Source organism: Acanthaster planci, linkage group LG03 (genome assembly GCF_054643075.1).
Source record: "Acanthaster planci isolate LZ-2023a linkage group LG03, COTS_SCS, whole genome shotgun sequence".
Lineage (NCBI taxonomy): Eukaryota > Metazoa > Echinodermata > Asteroidea > Valvatida > Acanthasteridae > Acanthaster > Acanthaster planci.
This window is the reverse complement of record NC_141779.1, coordinates 11722197-11736592: the sequence shown is the minus strand read 5'-3', so window position 1 is coordinate 11736592 and position 14396 is coordinate 11722197. Positions and strand designations below refer to the sequence as shown.

The 14396-nt window shown below is 42.6% G+C and overlaps 1 protein-coding gene across 8 annotated transcripts in view; it reads left to right on the top strand.

The window, feature by feature from the left end:
* usp47 (ubiquitin specific peptidase 47) overlaps positions 1-13663 on the top strand; it is an 88521-nt gene extending 74858 nt beyond the window's left edge. For 5 of the 8 annotated variants that reach the window (XM_087134606.1, XM_087134605.1, XM_022250263.2 and 2 more), the window contains 11 exons: positions 161-368; positions 1789-1904; positions 2257-2376; positions 2476-2602; positions 3494-4252; positions 6106-6197; positions 6746-6910; positions 7478-7712; positions 8379-8509; positions 8775-8953; positions 9189-13663. In XM_087134606.1, the coding sequence (XP_086990732.1) occupies positions 161-368; positions 1789-1904; positions 2257-2376; positions 2476-2602; positions 3494-4252; positions 6106-6197; positions 6746-6910; positions 7478-7712; positions 8379-8509; positions 8775-8953; positions 9189-9351 (2295 nt within the window). In that variant the 3' untranslated portion in view covers positions 9352-13663. The remainder of the gene's footprint in view (positions 1-160; positions 369-1788; positions 1905-2256; positions 2377-2475; positions 2603-3493; positions 4253-6105; positions 6198-6745; positions 6911-7477; positions 7713-8378; positions 8510-8774; positions 8954-9188) is intronic. The other 3 variants (XM_087134604.1, XM_022250260.2, XM_087134603.1) reach the window with 1 other exon arrangement.
* Positions 13664-14396: the final 733 nt, after the last annotated feature.

Here is a 14396-nt window from a genome sequence, read left to right as displayed (position 1 = left end):
CTTTGTGCATGCAAAGATTGAAAGAGATCGGGCGAGGGATAGCCACGACCCGGGGGAGGGGAAGGGGTCTAATTCAAGCACAGCCTTATTTTCTTTCTGTCTGTCAAAGATTTGAATGATTTGAACTGTTCCGATTGACTTGAATTTTTTCCCCCACAAGCTCTTGGGTTTTGACAAACACACCCCACTCGAGTGCTGTCGGCTGGTCAAGTATGACGAGTTCAATGAATCTTTGGAGAAGTCCTTCGAGGGGGAAGAAGACACGCCAATGGGGACATTACTCTGGGGCGTCAAGTCGGCCTACATGTTTGACCTGCTGCTGGAGACCAGAAGGGAAGACCAAGAATTTGTTGTTTACAGGCCTGGAGGTGAGAGAGGACTGGTAGCAAGTTTAGAGTTTATTTTACCTGCTCCAACTTTAACCCCTTCTTGATGGGAATTTCTTTCCGAAAGCTGACGCCAAGAATCCCAGCCTCGCTTGGCCACGAAGGCCACCTGCCAAACCGCAAATTCTTGGTTTGTGGCCCTGCGTGCTCTGCACGCTTTGAATTACACGGTGAAAAGACTGATTGTTCGGTGGCATGCAGCTCTACTCAAGCTTCCACATACATTCCTGTTGCCTCTTTTCAAAGTGGGGACTATTGTGAAGCTGGTCATTATGATGCAAATTCGGTCTTTTCATTTCTGGGCTACACACAAAGACCATTTACCATATACTCAAGAGCCAGGGTCTGCCTTCTTTCACCGTGTTCGCTCGAGCGTGGGTCGAGAATAATAGCTGAAAAACGGGCTGAGGATCTCAATTTTTACGGCATGTTTTAAGGGGTTAAAGAACCAGAGCAATGCATTCTTTACAACACTTGAAAATGCACCTTTGTGTTTCACATAACCTCATTTTGAATTTTTTCTCTGCTAATTTAGAATATATTTTGGCACCTCATTGGTTTTAATGCTGATGCAAAATTCTATTTTCACAAGAAAAACTGTGATGTCATATTAGGGAGAAAACCTCAATGTCGCATTGATTTATGCACACGAAAAGGCCAGAATTTTTTAGACTTTGCCATTGTAGGTTCCTTGTCTCTTGTGATAGGTTGTACTGTAGGTACCAAACAACAAGCCAACGAGCAACTCTTCATAAATATTTTCAATGAGAAAATTTGTAAAGGATTTAGGACAGTTCCTGACAAGAATGTCGGGGGGGGAGGAGTAATCGGCAGTACCAAAGAAACATGCTCAACTTAAAAAGTAAACAAACATTATGGCTACTTGTGACAGTACAGACAATTGGCATTTTGAATTTGTAATATTGTTGCATTGAGGTGTATACTTCCCAAGGAGTAAGGATGTCGGTTTCAGAAATGACGTACAGGCCTGATGATCAGCAGTGGCAATGAGTTAGCACCATGGCCTTGACTACATCTATATCTTACATATCTTTAATGTCATTTTTATTTTTAGAAAAAAGGGGGGCATGTGGCCTAGTGTTCAAGGTTTGTAGCTTCCAATCACAGGGTCGGGGGTTCAAATCCAGCTGCTGGCCATAATTTGAGTTTTCAGGCAAGACACATCGTCCTTTGCTTGTCTCTGTTCACCTGGGTGAGAAATGGGTACAAGCATTAGCTTGGAAGGCAACCTGCGATGGACTGGCAACCCATGTAGGGGATTAGACGTATCGATGAGCTGCATGGCTCTGAGGAGACCTTGTGATTTTGCCTTGCTGAATTTAGAAAGAATGTTGTAAAGTGTGTTCATGTGTCAGATGAACATGTCCTTTTTTGTCACCAGGAGTAACCAACAAGGTGTTTGTTGTGGACTTGGAGGCAGAAACCATTGCCAGTCCCATCAGCCTGCGATCCTACGTCAACACGACAGTGCAGGACTTCAAGACCCAGATTGCAGAGGTGAGCTTGAGTAGCACAGTCCTTGCTGCTTCTTGAGAGTGTCTCCTAGTTGGAACCTGCCTTGTTCCCCATACACTCTAGGAAGCATCGGGCATGGCTGTTTGGAGGCGAGTTGTGAGCCGTAGCCCTAGATATGTATCTTTCTCCCAACATTAAAGTTTGTTGCATTTTCAATAGTCAATAAAATGTAATGTTTTCTCCACGATGTTTGAATTTCTGTAAAATTTCTGGAAAATTTGACTTAATCAGAAGTAGAGCTGGGTCTAGAAAGGTTGGATCTAGGTCAGACAGAATCTGAATCTAAATCTTAAATATAATTTTTCTCTAAGAAATTTGTTACCTCCACAAACAGGTCACGGGCTTAAATGTGGAAACGTTGCGAGTTGTCTGGGAAAAATACTACAACGACTTGAAGCCACTGGTCAACGGACACAAGACATTGAAGAACGAGGGCTTCTCCAAGAGCAGTAAGGTACAGACTTGCCCCGAAAATTTGCGGCGTGAAATTGCTGAAATTGTGATAAATTGAGGCAGTTCGAGAAATCTTGTATTCATTTTGTTTTACATACAGGTTTTTGTTGAAAGCAGCAATATTGAAGATAAACGGGTCACGTTCCTGGACTCCAAACTCTACCAACTGCTAGACAGGAATGCAAATACAATTAGACTACAGGTGACACTACCGCTGTGCAGTCAAGGTGAAACCGACTTGTCATTTCATTACAACAGCATGCCAGATGAGTTATCAGGTCTTGTTACAGTGTATGGGACTAGGTATTTACTTTGCCTGTGCACAGATGTGTTCAGGCGTGTTTGTATTAAGCTTGCCACTACTGTCACTTTGTATCTGTCTCTGTCAATTAATTTTGTCTAATCCGAAATATTTCTACTTGAGAATGTGAGACTGCCTTTTTGGATCACATTGTGTGACACTGCTGCTGCGATTACTGTGGACGTGGTCCTGAATACTGTAGTGTGGTAGTTGATGCATGTCAAGACCAACTCAGGACCTCCAATCTGAATAAACAAAGCTGCATTCAAAGCATGCTCTTGCCACCGTTCACCCTGTTACTTATGAACAGTCTTGCATCTGATCTAGTGCCTGGTCTTGTGATGGTTTCATCAACTACAGCACCGATTTATTGTTACTACAACAGTTACGGATGGAAAGACTCATACGTAATTGTACCCATTTGCTGACAGGGCTGCTCTTCTATGATGCCGAAGTGCTGTATCCTTATCACCTTCGTGTAGACATTCCCCGCGCTGAAGTCGAGTCTGTCACAGGCTCTTTTACAGGACCAGTCAAATTTAGTTGGTTGAACAATGAAAAAGGACAGCTTTTGTCACAGTTCATTTGAATAGATTGTGACTTGGCTTCAGACTAAATGTATGTCTTATGATGGACTGACAGGGACTTGTCATGGACTTGAATTCAGCAGTGGACATTCTCACAACCATCTCAATCCCCCAGGGAGTATACATATGCCCTTTCAAGCACCAAAAATCAAGTTTGGTACCATCTTTGATCTTTGTTGGATGCATTTAGCGCCTGGTGTAAACTTTTGAAATGCTGTTTTGTTTCACAGATGACTTTAAGCCACCTAAAAGCAACAGTGTGTCACCATGCCCCTCACCGACTTCATCCACCGACGAAAAATATAATGATCTCCAGCTTGAGACGGACATTGCCATGAATACGGTGCCCACCCCAAGCCCCACAGGTAGTTCCTCCACGCTCAGCGATGACCACCCGTTGGACAAGAACAGCGCCAACCTCCTCGGCAGTGAAACGGACAGTGGTGTGGTGTCCCTGAACGACACCCGGATCCATGACGACCTGAGTGGCGACAACGACGGCAATAGCGGCGAGCTACGTGGCAGCCCTGAGGGCGCAACTGCTGCGGATGACGACGAGGCCGGACCTGGCGAGACAGTGGGGTCTGAAGACCACAAGAATACCGAGGATGTCCACACTCTGCAATCAGAGGACCAAACCTCAAAATCAACCACGGACCCCTGCTGGTGTGACGACAGGGGTTGCGGGGACTGCAGCCAGCTTCAGCAGGTGAACTCGGAGCCCAGCTCGGGGGCAGTTTCCTCCCCCCTCTCACCCCTCTCCTCTCTCAGCTCCCCAATGACTGGCACCTCGGACAACAAATCGGGTAGCATACCCAGTCATACGGACCCAGGGGCAGGGGGCGAGACCAGAGGTAGTGTGGTCACTGACCAGGACCCCAATGAAGACTCTGAAGACGAGATATATGAAAACACGAGGCACACAAAGCCATTAAACTGGTACTTCAAGGCGGAGCCAATACAGATAGTAGACAATTCAAGATGTAAGTGTAAGTTTCCCAAGAAACAAACTTGTTTTGGGGAAACCTTTCTGATAAAAGTTCTTTGTTTACATCTCACATTTATTATCATCAGCCTGCATCATAAACACCAGCCTACAAATGTGTAAAAGCTTCAACCTGTAATTTGATGCCCTAAACAGTGAATTTGATTGTCATATCTCTGTCTTGGATGTTGTTTTTCACTGGCCCAGAATTATCACGTTACAAGGTAACATGATTGCACGTCTCACTCACTGCTAGATATCACATCCGCTAACATTGTCTGATATCACCCATATGCACATATGTGCCCCTGCAGTGTACAGGATAATAGAGGGACCACTAACCGCTGATGCTCACAGATTCCTTTGTCACCCTTAATGTCCTTGAAAAAATAAAGTGAAAAAAATCATTGAGACAGAGATGTGACAAAACTGTTGTTGACTGCTGTGATGTGGTATATGACATTTTGAAAACCCGAGGGACGCTTAGGCAAAAACCTGGTTTGAGGCAAAGGAAAAAGCTTCTCTTTTACCAACTATTGTTGAATGCAGAGCATGGCATAAGGGCTGTAGCAATTTTCCATGGACCAGAAAACTTTAAGGTCCAAGGACAGGGAAGAGCCCAGTGACTTGTCATTTATCAAACCTGCACATCTGACACTACATTTCGTTAATTATGTACACTCATAATTCCTTGTAGAGGGACAGATTTGACACCAAAGCACTTTAAAGGGATCCTGTAAACTGACTGTCAAGTTACCAGTCTTTCCTGTTTGGTTGTATGTTGTTGCACAGTTTGAGCACTCCTTAACTTGCTTTTGATGTGTACCAGATGGGTAGCTATAATTTGAATAAAATCGAACAATACTTTCTGCTTTTGACTCCTCGTTAAAAACAACCCCAAAGAACAACAGAAATTTATTTTAATGTCAAAGTGAGATACAAATTTTATTTCATCCATTTTTAACTTCAAGACAGCTTAACCATATGGTGCCAGGGAAGATTTTTGGAAACCGAAGATATTGAAAAATCGCCTGTATGTAGGCACTGCCTTTTTAAGCGCACCCAGCAGCAAGTGGTTAACAACTTTTTTAAGAGAACCATATCTGTGTTGTTTTACTCAGGCTGCAGCCAGCATGCTTTTTCACAAGTTTGTTTTGTTAACTGCTAGTGCTGTTCCATACAGGAATGATTCCAGGGTGTAGGACATACGCACAACCTTGGCAGTAGAGGTCATGCGTTAACTTGTTTTCAGAGGGCAAGAGTTTGGTATCACTGGGATGGGCTCGAACCAACCTGTTGTGCATGTGTTGTAATTAAATTAAAATAACAAAAACAGCCTCCAAGACACCATAGAGATGCCAGCAATGAAAAACCTCTATGGCTTAAACCCAAAACTGCCATCCCAGAATTGTCCCAAAATCTATCCCCTGGTGACAACTTAAGGACTGTAGAACCCAACCACAAATTCCTAATTATACAGCAGTGGCCTGCTTTGCCGCCACTGCTGTAGAGCCAAAAAACAGGTTTATCCAACCTCATCTGTTGGAGATTGCCTTACCCCACCAGAGGGAGCACACAACTCAACTGTACGTTGACGCTGTCTTTACTGATATGAGCCAGTACTTTGATGATACTACCACAGCCATGGCAGACAAGAGAGTCTGGTTGCATCTATCTTGGCTGCAGCTTGCCATATGTTGACGCTACTTTATAGCATCTTCTCTTATGTTCTTGCCAAAGGTGTTCCCTGGGGTTACTGCACATATGCACTGTGTCAGACCTGGACAGAATTAGCTTCTTGGAATAAGAATCCAGTGGGTTGAGGGTTAACACGTTGAATCTTTTTTGTCTTCATAGTAATGCCTGTTTATGTGGACAAGAGGATGTCCCTAGCAGTCTTCAAGAAGGCACTGGAGCCCTATGTGGGTACAGAATCACAGAATTTTAAGGTAGGGGAGTGAAGGATGGGACAAAGTGTATTGTGTCCTGAATCTAGTCTCAATGAAGCTGTAGTACTTCTGTTCGATTTTGAGTCCAAAATTGGTCAGTGAATTTTTTGTATGCCTTTGATCAGTGTCATCAGTTTGTGGACAGTTAGGCACTTGTATGCAGTGCTGCACGTACAGTATGTGTACTCAAGAACTAAGTGTGTGGTAACTAGGCCAATTTTGGAAACTTTCAGGCATTGGGTATCCTAGCACTTATATACATCAGGACAGGTCACGTTATACCTGTCTAGACATGCTGCCCCAGTGCATTCATTGTCTCAGACCTTGTCCGACTGGCATGGCTTCAGCTCAAATGACATAATTGTCAATTCAGTTTTCAATCAAAATGAAAGGCACCAGCCAGTGATTTCATGCATATCTCATAGATGCATGTGCTATTTCCAGTTGTGGCTAAGTAAATTAGATACTGGCTTATTCAAATGTAAAGGGTGCAGGTAACTCACTGATAGCTTCAATTAGCACACGCTTTTGTCTGTTAAAATCAACAGGTTTACAGGGTCTATGCAAACAATCAGGAGTTTGAGAGCATTCGGTTGACAGAAACACTGCAGTCGTACAGCGAGGACAGCCGAGTTGTGGTGAAATTGGGCCGGGCACTGAAGAAAGGCGAGTACAGAGTCAAGATCTATCAGCTGGACGCCAACAGCCCAGAGGTGAGCATGCATGTTTTAATATGAACAAGCCTATTCGTGAGTCTTTCCTTGTCAATGATTGGTTTGTCACTGAGAGTCAACAGGAACAGTCCATGCATATTTATGACTTGTATCACACTGATTGGTGAATTAATCACAGTAAGCAAACTGGAGGAGATAGGCAATCCATGAGCAGGACGTAATCACTGATTGGTTAAGGGCTTACAGCCAAGAGGTGAATGTGCATATTGCTGAATCAGGTTGGCGCAGTAGTGCTTTCTTCACCTTTCACCTCTGCTCCTGCAGGCTCGAATCCCGCTGAGGTCAACATGTATATTTAGTTACCGGTCCCTCTCTGACTCCTTGGTTTTCCCTGAATTATTAGTGTGGGTTTATTTCGCCCATCTCTACAAAAGAGAATTTCTTTGTCTTCTCTCTGCTGGGTTGTCCTTCCTCAGAGGCACCCCACTGGAAAAATTTATAATACCGTTGTGGGCTGTCCAAACCAAATGCCAAATAAGTAATATTTCAAATCTCACTTATCTCATGCAAGCTGGCAGTCTCATTTTTTTCTCTCTCTTTGCCTAGCCCTGCAAGTACCTCTTTGACTGGGTCTTTGCCAAGGGCATGTCTGTCCTACAGTCTAAGACGGAGCTCCTGCCTGAGCTGAAGGCCAAGTGTCTGATCGACGTCGCCCAAGACCGGCTGAGACTGAGGAAGAAAGCCTGGAAGAACCCCGGGACGATCTACGCCAACAGTCAGTTGTACGAGGAAGACATCCCCATCTTCACCAACTGGGAGGTCTTCATCGAGATTCTGGACTGTAAGTTGTGAAGACGGAATTGTCATTTCAATTATAGCTGCTTTGGGCTGTGTGCGCAAGCAGCCATCAACAGTGAAAAGACCATTCAACATACTATCCATGCTTCCTGAGTGGATACTAGGGGCCTTTTACAAGTGTTGGCTGGTTTGGAGGACTGTCTTAGAATTTGGGGTATTCTGTCAATTTCTGAATGTTGCAGCTTTGTACACATTGTGTTGAAAATTGGTCATGTGACCTCTTTCCGTTCTTTCCCAGAACTAACCTGAACTTACAAGTTGTCCTTTTCCAAATGTTTCTTATGTAGATCACACAATACCTTCATGAAGTCTATGTAAAAAAACATTGGCCATTGACTATTGGAAGTGATGTCAGTGTCCTCCATATAACCACTTTGGGAACAGCTGATTGGTAAAGATTTTTTTTCAGTGAGTGGTAGAGACCGGTTCCCTCCACATTTTCCAGTGGCTTGATTATGAATCAGTGTATAGTTTCACTTGTTTTTGGCCTTCTGAATGGCCAGCTAGATTATTTTTTATGTGGAATTCACCGCTTTCAAGTACATAGTGTCCCACATATGTTAATTGTTCTTCTCTCTCTCAGTATAGTTTTGTTTTGCCAGATCCTAATCACAGCTGATTGTTTGATTCATTTCTACAATTCCCACAGACCCTGAGCCGGTTGTGGACCAGACTCATTTGGTGTTGTTTGTCCGAAGATGGAGGCCATCAGAGTTCAAGGTGGACCCCTTTGAGGAGGTCATCCTCGCCGACTGCACAGTTCATGATCTCAAGAAGGAGGTGGGTCTAATGTTCATCAGAATAGTAACAGAAACGATCATTTTATTATTACTCATTCATAGAGCACTCTTCCAGTTTTCAAAGCAGAAAGTTGACCAGAAAATCTGAGGCAAATCTCTATTCCTTTACAAAATAGTTCCTGGATTTGTCAAGGTTTAATGATCCAGAACATGCGACCAATGGCTTAATGTCCCATCTAAATACATGACTCCCTTGGCTGTCTCACCATCTCCTCTCCTGATTGTTTGAATCCTCGTTACAAAAGTTATCAAGGCTGAGTGGCATCAGCATGGAGAGCATTGCCTTCGCCAAGGGCAAAGGGACATTCCCCTGTGAGATCTCGCTACTGGAGATGCAGACAGACTTGGAGTGGAACCCAGACGTGACCTCCCTCAACTCCTGGCCACTGTACATCAGTGACGATGGCGCAGTCATCTACTACTGGTAAGATAGGTTGTGGTTTGATTGCATTTTGTATGAAATAACTGGCCCCCCCTCTAAATTTTGCTATTCGATACCATCTGTCAGGATGTAGATGAAAATGATGCAACCAAACAAACTGAGTCGCATGTCATCAGAGTGAATTTTTAGTTGGAAATGGATACTGCACTGTGCAAATCAGTAGGAACCCTCAGCTTTTTGTTTTGGTGAACGATCTTCCTTACCTTTTTGGTCATAGTGACAGATCGGAAGGCGTGAAGGAGCTAACGGAAGATGAAAAACAGGAGATTGTTAAGAAGGAAAGCTCTCGCTTTGAGAGGAGCAGCCAGAAACCGAGCTATCCCTCACCGCGCAAAGAGCGTGCCCTCAAGATATACACGGACCACTCGAACTCAGCGTAAGCACAGAGAGGTGGCTCTTGACAAAAGCCCAGACAATCATGACGCCGGACTGCCTCTAATGCATCTATAGTGCAGACGGGAATGTACCGGATTACAAGCAGGGATGGACGATTAAAATAGGATGTCACAGAATCAGGTTTCATTTCACAGCTCATACGGGCCTTACACAGATGTTGCTGCTTAACCTGGGCGGCTCCTAGTGCAATCAGATTCCTTTAGTTTGGACAGGCACCAGTAACTTTGACATCTGTACCAATAGGCTTTCTCTTGGTACATAAAACTTGTATTTTTTGCCTACCAGCAAACTAGGGACAGGTTCAGGTGCGAACTATGGCTAGCTCACCAGTTGAGCCACACTCAAACGACCCTAGTTGAACTGTGTTTTAAACTCCCATCGTCGCTCATATTTTTCCATTTGCTGCAACTCTCACGGTGTACATGTTCGATGACTCGTTGTACAGTTATTTCCTGTGAATGGTCCCCTCTTTACTGATAAATTATTTAACCTATTGATAACCAGCAATGTGGCCACACCCCTAGGCCTGGTTCCAAATGGTCGACTTCATGGTTGAAACTTTCATTCAGCAGTGTTGTTTGAACCGTAGTTATCCGTAGACATCTCTCAAACTTGCCCATGGCCGGCCATCTGTACAATACCAAGAGAATATTTCACAGTGCAAAAAATTGAATGCAGCTATTTAAATGTGGTTGCTAAAAACTTTTTAAAAGTACTTTCCTTTTTACTTCACACCAGTGGGACAAATGCATATTTTGAGTCAGTGTTGAACTTTCTGCAGGACCCTCCTGAGATCATCCGTAGGGCATTCCATTTTCCCAAGGTGAAGCCACAGGAAACCAGAATGCTCCGTGGATCACTCAGGAGGCTAGTTTTACTACACCATGAGATAAAGCAGTCCATATTTGTTTTGTAGCACCTCTCCAGCAGATTCTGCTTCACATAATCTGATTAATTTGATCTAAATACATATAGAATGTATGTCTTTGACATCAGTTGAAAATATACCAATACGTCCCCCGACTACCTCTTCATGGAATATCTGAACCCTGCTCTGTAGCGCTAACATTTCAGAATGCAGACAATGTGCAACCCACACGCCTTTTTGCATCGGCATGTAATGCCGAGTGTCATACGTATAGTTTTTTCGTTGCTACAGGTATAGTACTTTGGTTGTTACGGGTATAGTTCTGTTGGTCATGAAATAGTGATTGCCATGTGACTAGCTCTCGGCCAATCAAGATAGAGAATCTTGTGGTGAAGTTTTGAGAATATTGAATAGACAGAGATGTGGCTTATATCACTATGTCACTTGGTTTTTCACTTCATGTTCTTTCTCCTTAAGGCACTGCAATTTTTGAAGGGTTTATGCCAAGGTTTTGTGCTTCTCTGTAAAAAAAAGTTCATTTAGCAGCTGCTCTGTGGCAAGCCGGCAAGCCCTTTGTTTTCAGTGTAACACAGAATTGCAATCAAGTCAGTCACCAGTTGGTCACAATTCATTCCGTCCTAAGTCAACTCACAGGCTATTCAAATAAACTGTCACAAGGGTGTTCCTTTGTTATTGTTCATCTCCTAAATGCTGATCTGATTCATGAACCATGGGTGGAGATCCCAGGGGTTATTAATAATATAATCATCCCTCACTTTCCAAGTCACTGACTATGCTTACCCTCAGCCTGCACCACCGTACTCTGCACTTGCCAGCATATGATCTCACCTGGTATGGAGGCCAGGCTGTGCTGAGCTTTCAGAAATCCCCCCCCCCATGTGACAAGAAATCGCCACCCATGCTAGGAACTGACCTACAAATTGTTTTGTGGACTGCCTTGTGATTGTCATAGAACTTACTCGATTCCAACTTTTCTGTAAAAACAGAAATTTCATACTTTTCTTTCAAATCTTAGCTTCATATTAATCTCCAGCTTCATGACGAGTTCTGTAATTAGTTTTAGAACCAAACACTAGAAAAAGTTGAAATTTGGGCCTCACCTAGAACAATTTTATGTTTCTGCAGTAAAAAGTGGAGCTGCTTTGAGCTTGAGGATTTCAAATCAGAGAATTAAATAATTAAATTGAAGCCCAATACTTGTACCCAGACATGCACAAACCCAAGATTTGGAAAATTGCCCAAACATTGGCAAGTCCACGTTCTTTTGCTGAGGAGGAATCACTCATCAGCAGTAATTTGACAAATCATTCTGAGTGATATTCATTCTGTTTCCTCGTTTTTTTTAGTCCGTCACTTTTTCATCTCCTTTGCCCTTTTTGCATTTTACCCTTTTGAATTTCAAGAGGGGGGCAAATGCCCGCCTTCCACCCCATGTCTCCTATGTGTCCTAAGTGCCTCACTTTGCTCCTTGGAGCAGGTTTATTACACAAAACCCTCAATGGTTAAATGCCATGTCCAATAGCATTGCTTGATTAAAACAATCACCTGCTAGAATGACCCTGTGTATACATTTATGTACAGAGCCTCATGATCGGTATCCTGGTATCACTCAATTATTATGCAATCTTACATGTATTGTGCTCGACATTACACCGGTGAACTCTGAAACCACGTAGTACTTAAGCAGTACCTAGCATTACCATGAAGAATGTTTATAGTGTTGTTACTTTAGTTTCACGTTATATGCACATGTATTGTCAGCTGGATAAACCTTGAAAAACAGCTTAAAGTCAGTTGACAGTTTCAAAGGAACAGTAGTCAAGGAACCTGTGAAATTTGAGGTTTTTTTGAACTTACAAACAGCAATGACTTATTTACACAGTCACACTGTTCCTTTTTTCAGTTTAATAACTATGAATGGGGTAGGCACACACTGTCACCAGTAGACTTGTGCTTACACCAGAAGCTAAGAGTAAAACTGTTATTTCCAGCCTATTTGATTTTCTTGTCCTTTTTTAAATCCTGAATCCTCCAAAATCGTCCTCAGTCCAGGAGTGCGATTCTGTGTCCTGAAACCTGCCGGAAGATTAGTCTCTTAATAGTAGAGCAGTGATGTTATCTTTTTCTTTCCCAGTCCTAAAGAATTCTCCATAACCTTCAGGGTAGATTTTGAAGGAGCTTGGAGGTCAAGGGCTAATTTCGTGGAGTTACTGAACACTTAGTTTAGCAGGGAAAAGAGCCATAACGAGTGCTTTATGGCGCATATAATTCAAAAGCAGAACTTTCTGCCCGGGATCCCCATTAAAATTGTCCCTCTTTAAGAGAGTGCTAATTTTGCTAACTGAGAGTGCTAACTGAGATGAGGTAAAACTGATTTCGTGTTTATAGCAGTATGCAAAAAGAATTTGAATCTTTCAGGACACGGTTTATTGGTGAGAGTAAAACGTCCCAAGATTCTATGCGCTGAAAACCAAGAATTCTGAAATAAATTCAAATATTTCTGATAGGCAGTTTTATTATTAGAGCTCTCAGTATTTAATACCTGTTAAATGTTACAGTGGACTCATTTTCATCCAGGAGGCCGGGTTCTTTTTCCCACAAGGATGCAGCTTGTCAAGTTTTGATGCATAGTATTTTCCCATTTTTTCTAAAGTAACAAAGCAAAATTGTAACATTTGTGTCTTTCATTTTTCACTTGGTTGTTTAAACCTTCAAATTGTACCACTGAACTGTGAACAAAAATCCCTTGCTGCTAAATTTGTTTCAGTGGACCTTTTCTGTCAAACCATATTTGCTGTGGATCCATTTTGAATTTCACAGAAGAGTTAATCACGTTCTCCATATTTCTGGATTTGTAGTTAAAAATGTAACAATATGGTTATCACATTAAGCAATCAATACAAAGACCCCCAAACCTCTGCATTTTCAGTAAACCACAGTAAGAAACCTGCTAATTTGAAAAATTGGTGAATATATGCATGTATAGATCTGACCCAAACTTGTTCCTTTAGATTGCATTTTTTTCAGGATTATTTTCCTCCTGTGGCCGATAATATTCTGCAGGTTTATTCACGTATACGTGGGGTTTATTGTTCTCTGTGAAATGTACGAAAGTTAGTTATTTGTTTTTTTTTATCTTGCAGTGTTGCTACCCAGGAAAGTGGTTAAAAATGCCCCAAACATAAATGAGTATTCTTTTACTGATTGCATTAAGGGTCAGGAAGTAGCAATTTGATTTCTGGAAGGCTTCACTGGTGTGTTGTCCGGGAGTCTAGTGGCTGTTGAATGTACATGTGTATAAACTTTAAATGGACTCTACGAATTATGTAATAACAGGCTATCTAAAGGAGTAATTATGTAAATGAAAAATTGTACAATAAGAAGATATTCAACCAATTTGCACGAAATAGTTTGTTTCCTGTTGCCATATTTGTTGCTTTGAATTCTGTGCGCCAATTTTTTTGAAGGACGGAGACTGAAAATGGAGGGGCACGCTTAGATGGTGGTTTGCGTTAATCAGCAATCTGAATGAATGTTTCAGATGGAATATCTTGAGATTAGACACTTTGAACTGCAGGCATTGTGGGTACGTTTTGTGCTCACCTACCAACTTATATGAAGGCATGTGAACCTCACTGAGCATTTTTGTTTCACTTTGCACGACATGGATCAGCAACCAAGGGCAAAACCAAATGGGGGGGGGGCTTCATCTGTTTGGGGGTTGTTTTCTGAACCTCCCATACTCACGAAAGAGGCCTTTTGTGCTAAAATTGCGGTCGACCTTCACCATGAAAAAACTTCCTATGTCATTTGATCGTTTTTTTTTTTGGGGGGGGGGTGGGACTCTGAATTCTTTCTGTGTAACCTTTACTGGCCTCTCTGGGGGTGAGGCTAAACTTTGGGGCTTTTTGCAAGCTTTTGGGAGGGGATGAAAATCAAAGAACACCCCTGCACCATGGAGGAAGGAACACTTTCGCCGCTTTTGAGGGGGCGCGGCCCTGGTTGTCAATTTCCCCAAACGCCTGTGTGAGTTTTTCCAAAACTGAGACTCATGTGGGAAAAATTGGTTCTCGAACAAAGACAACTGTTGTTATAAACTTTGAAAACTTTGTAATTCTGATATATGAATATGATGTTGAC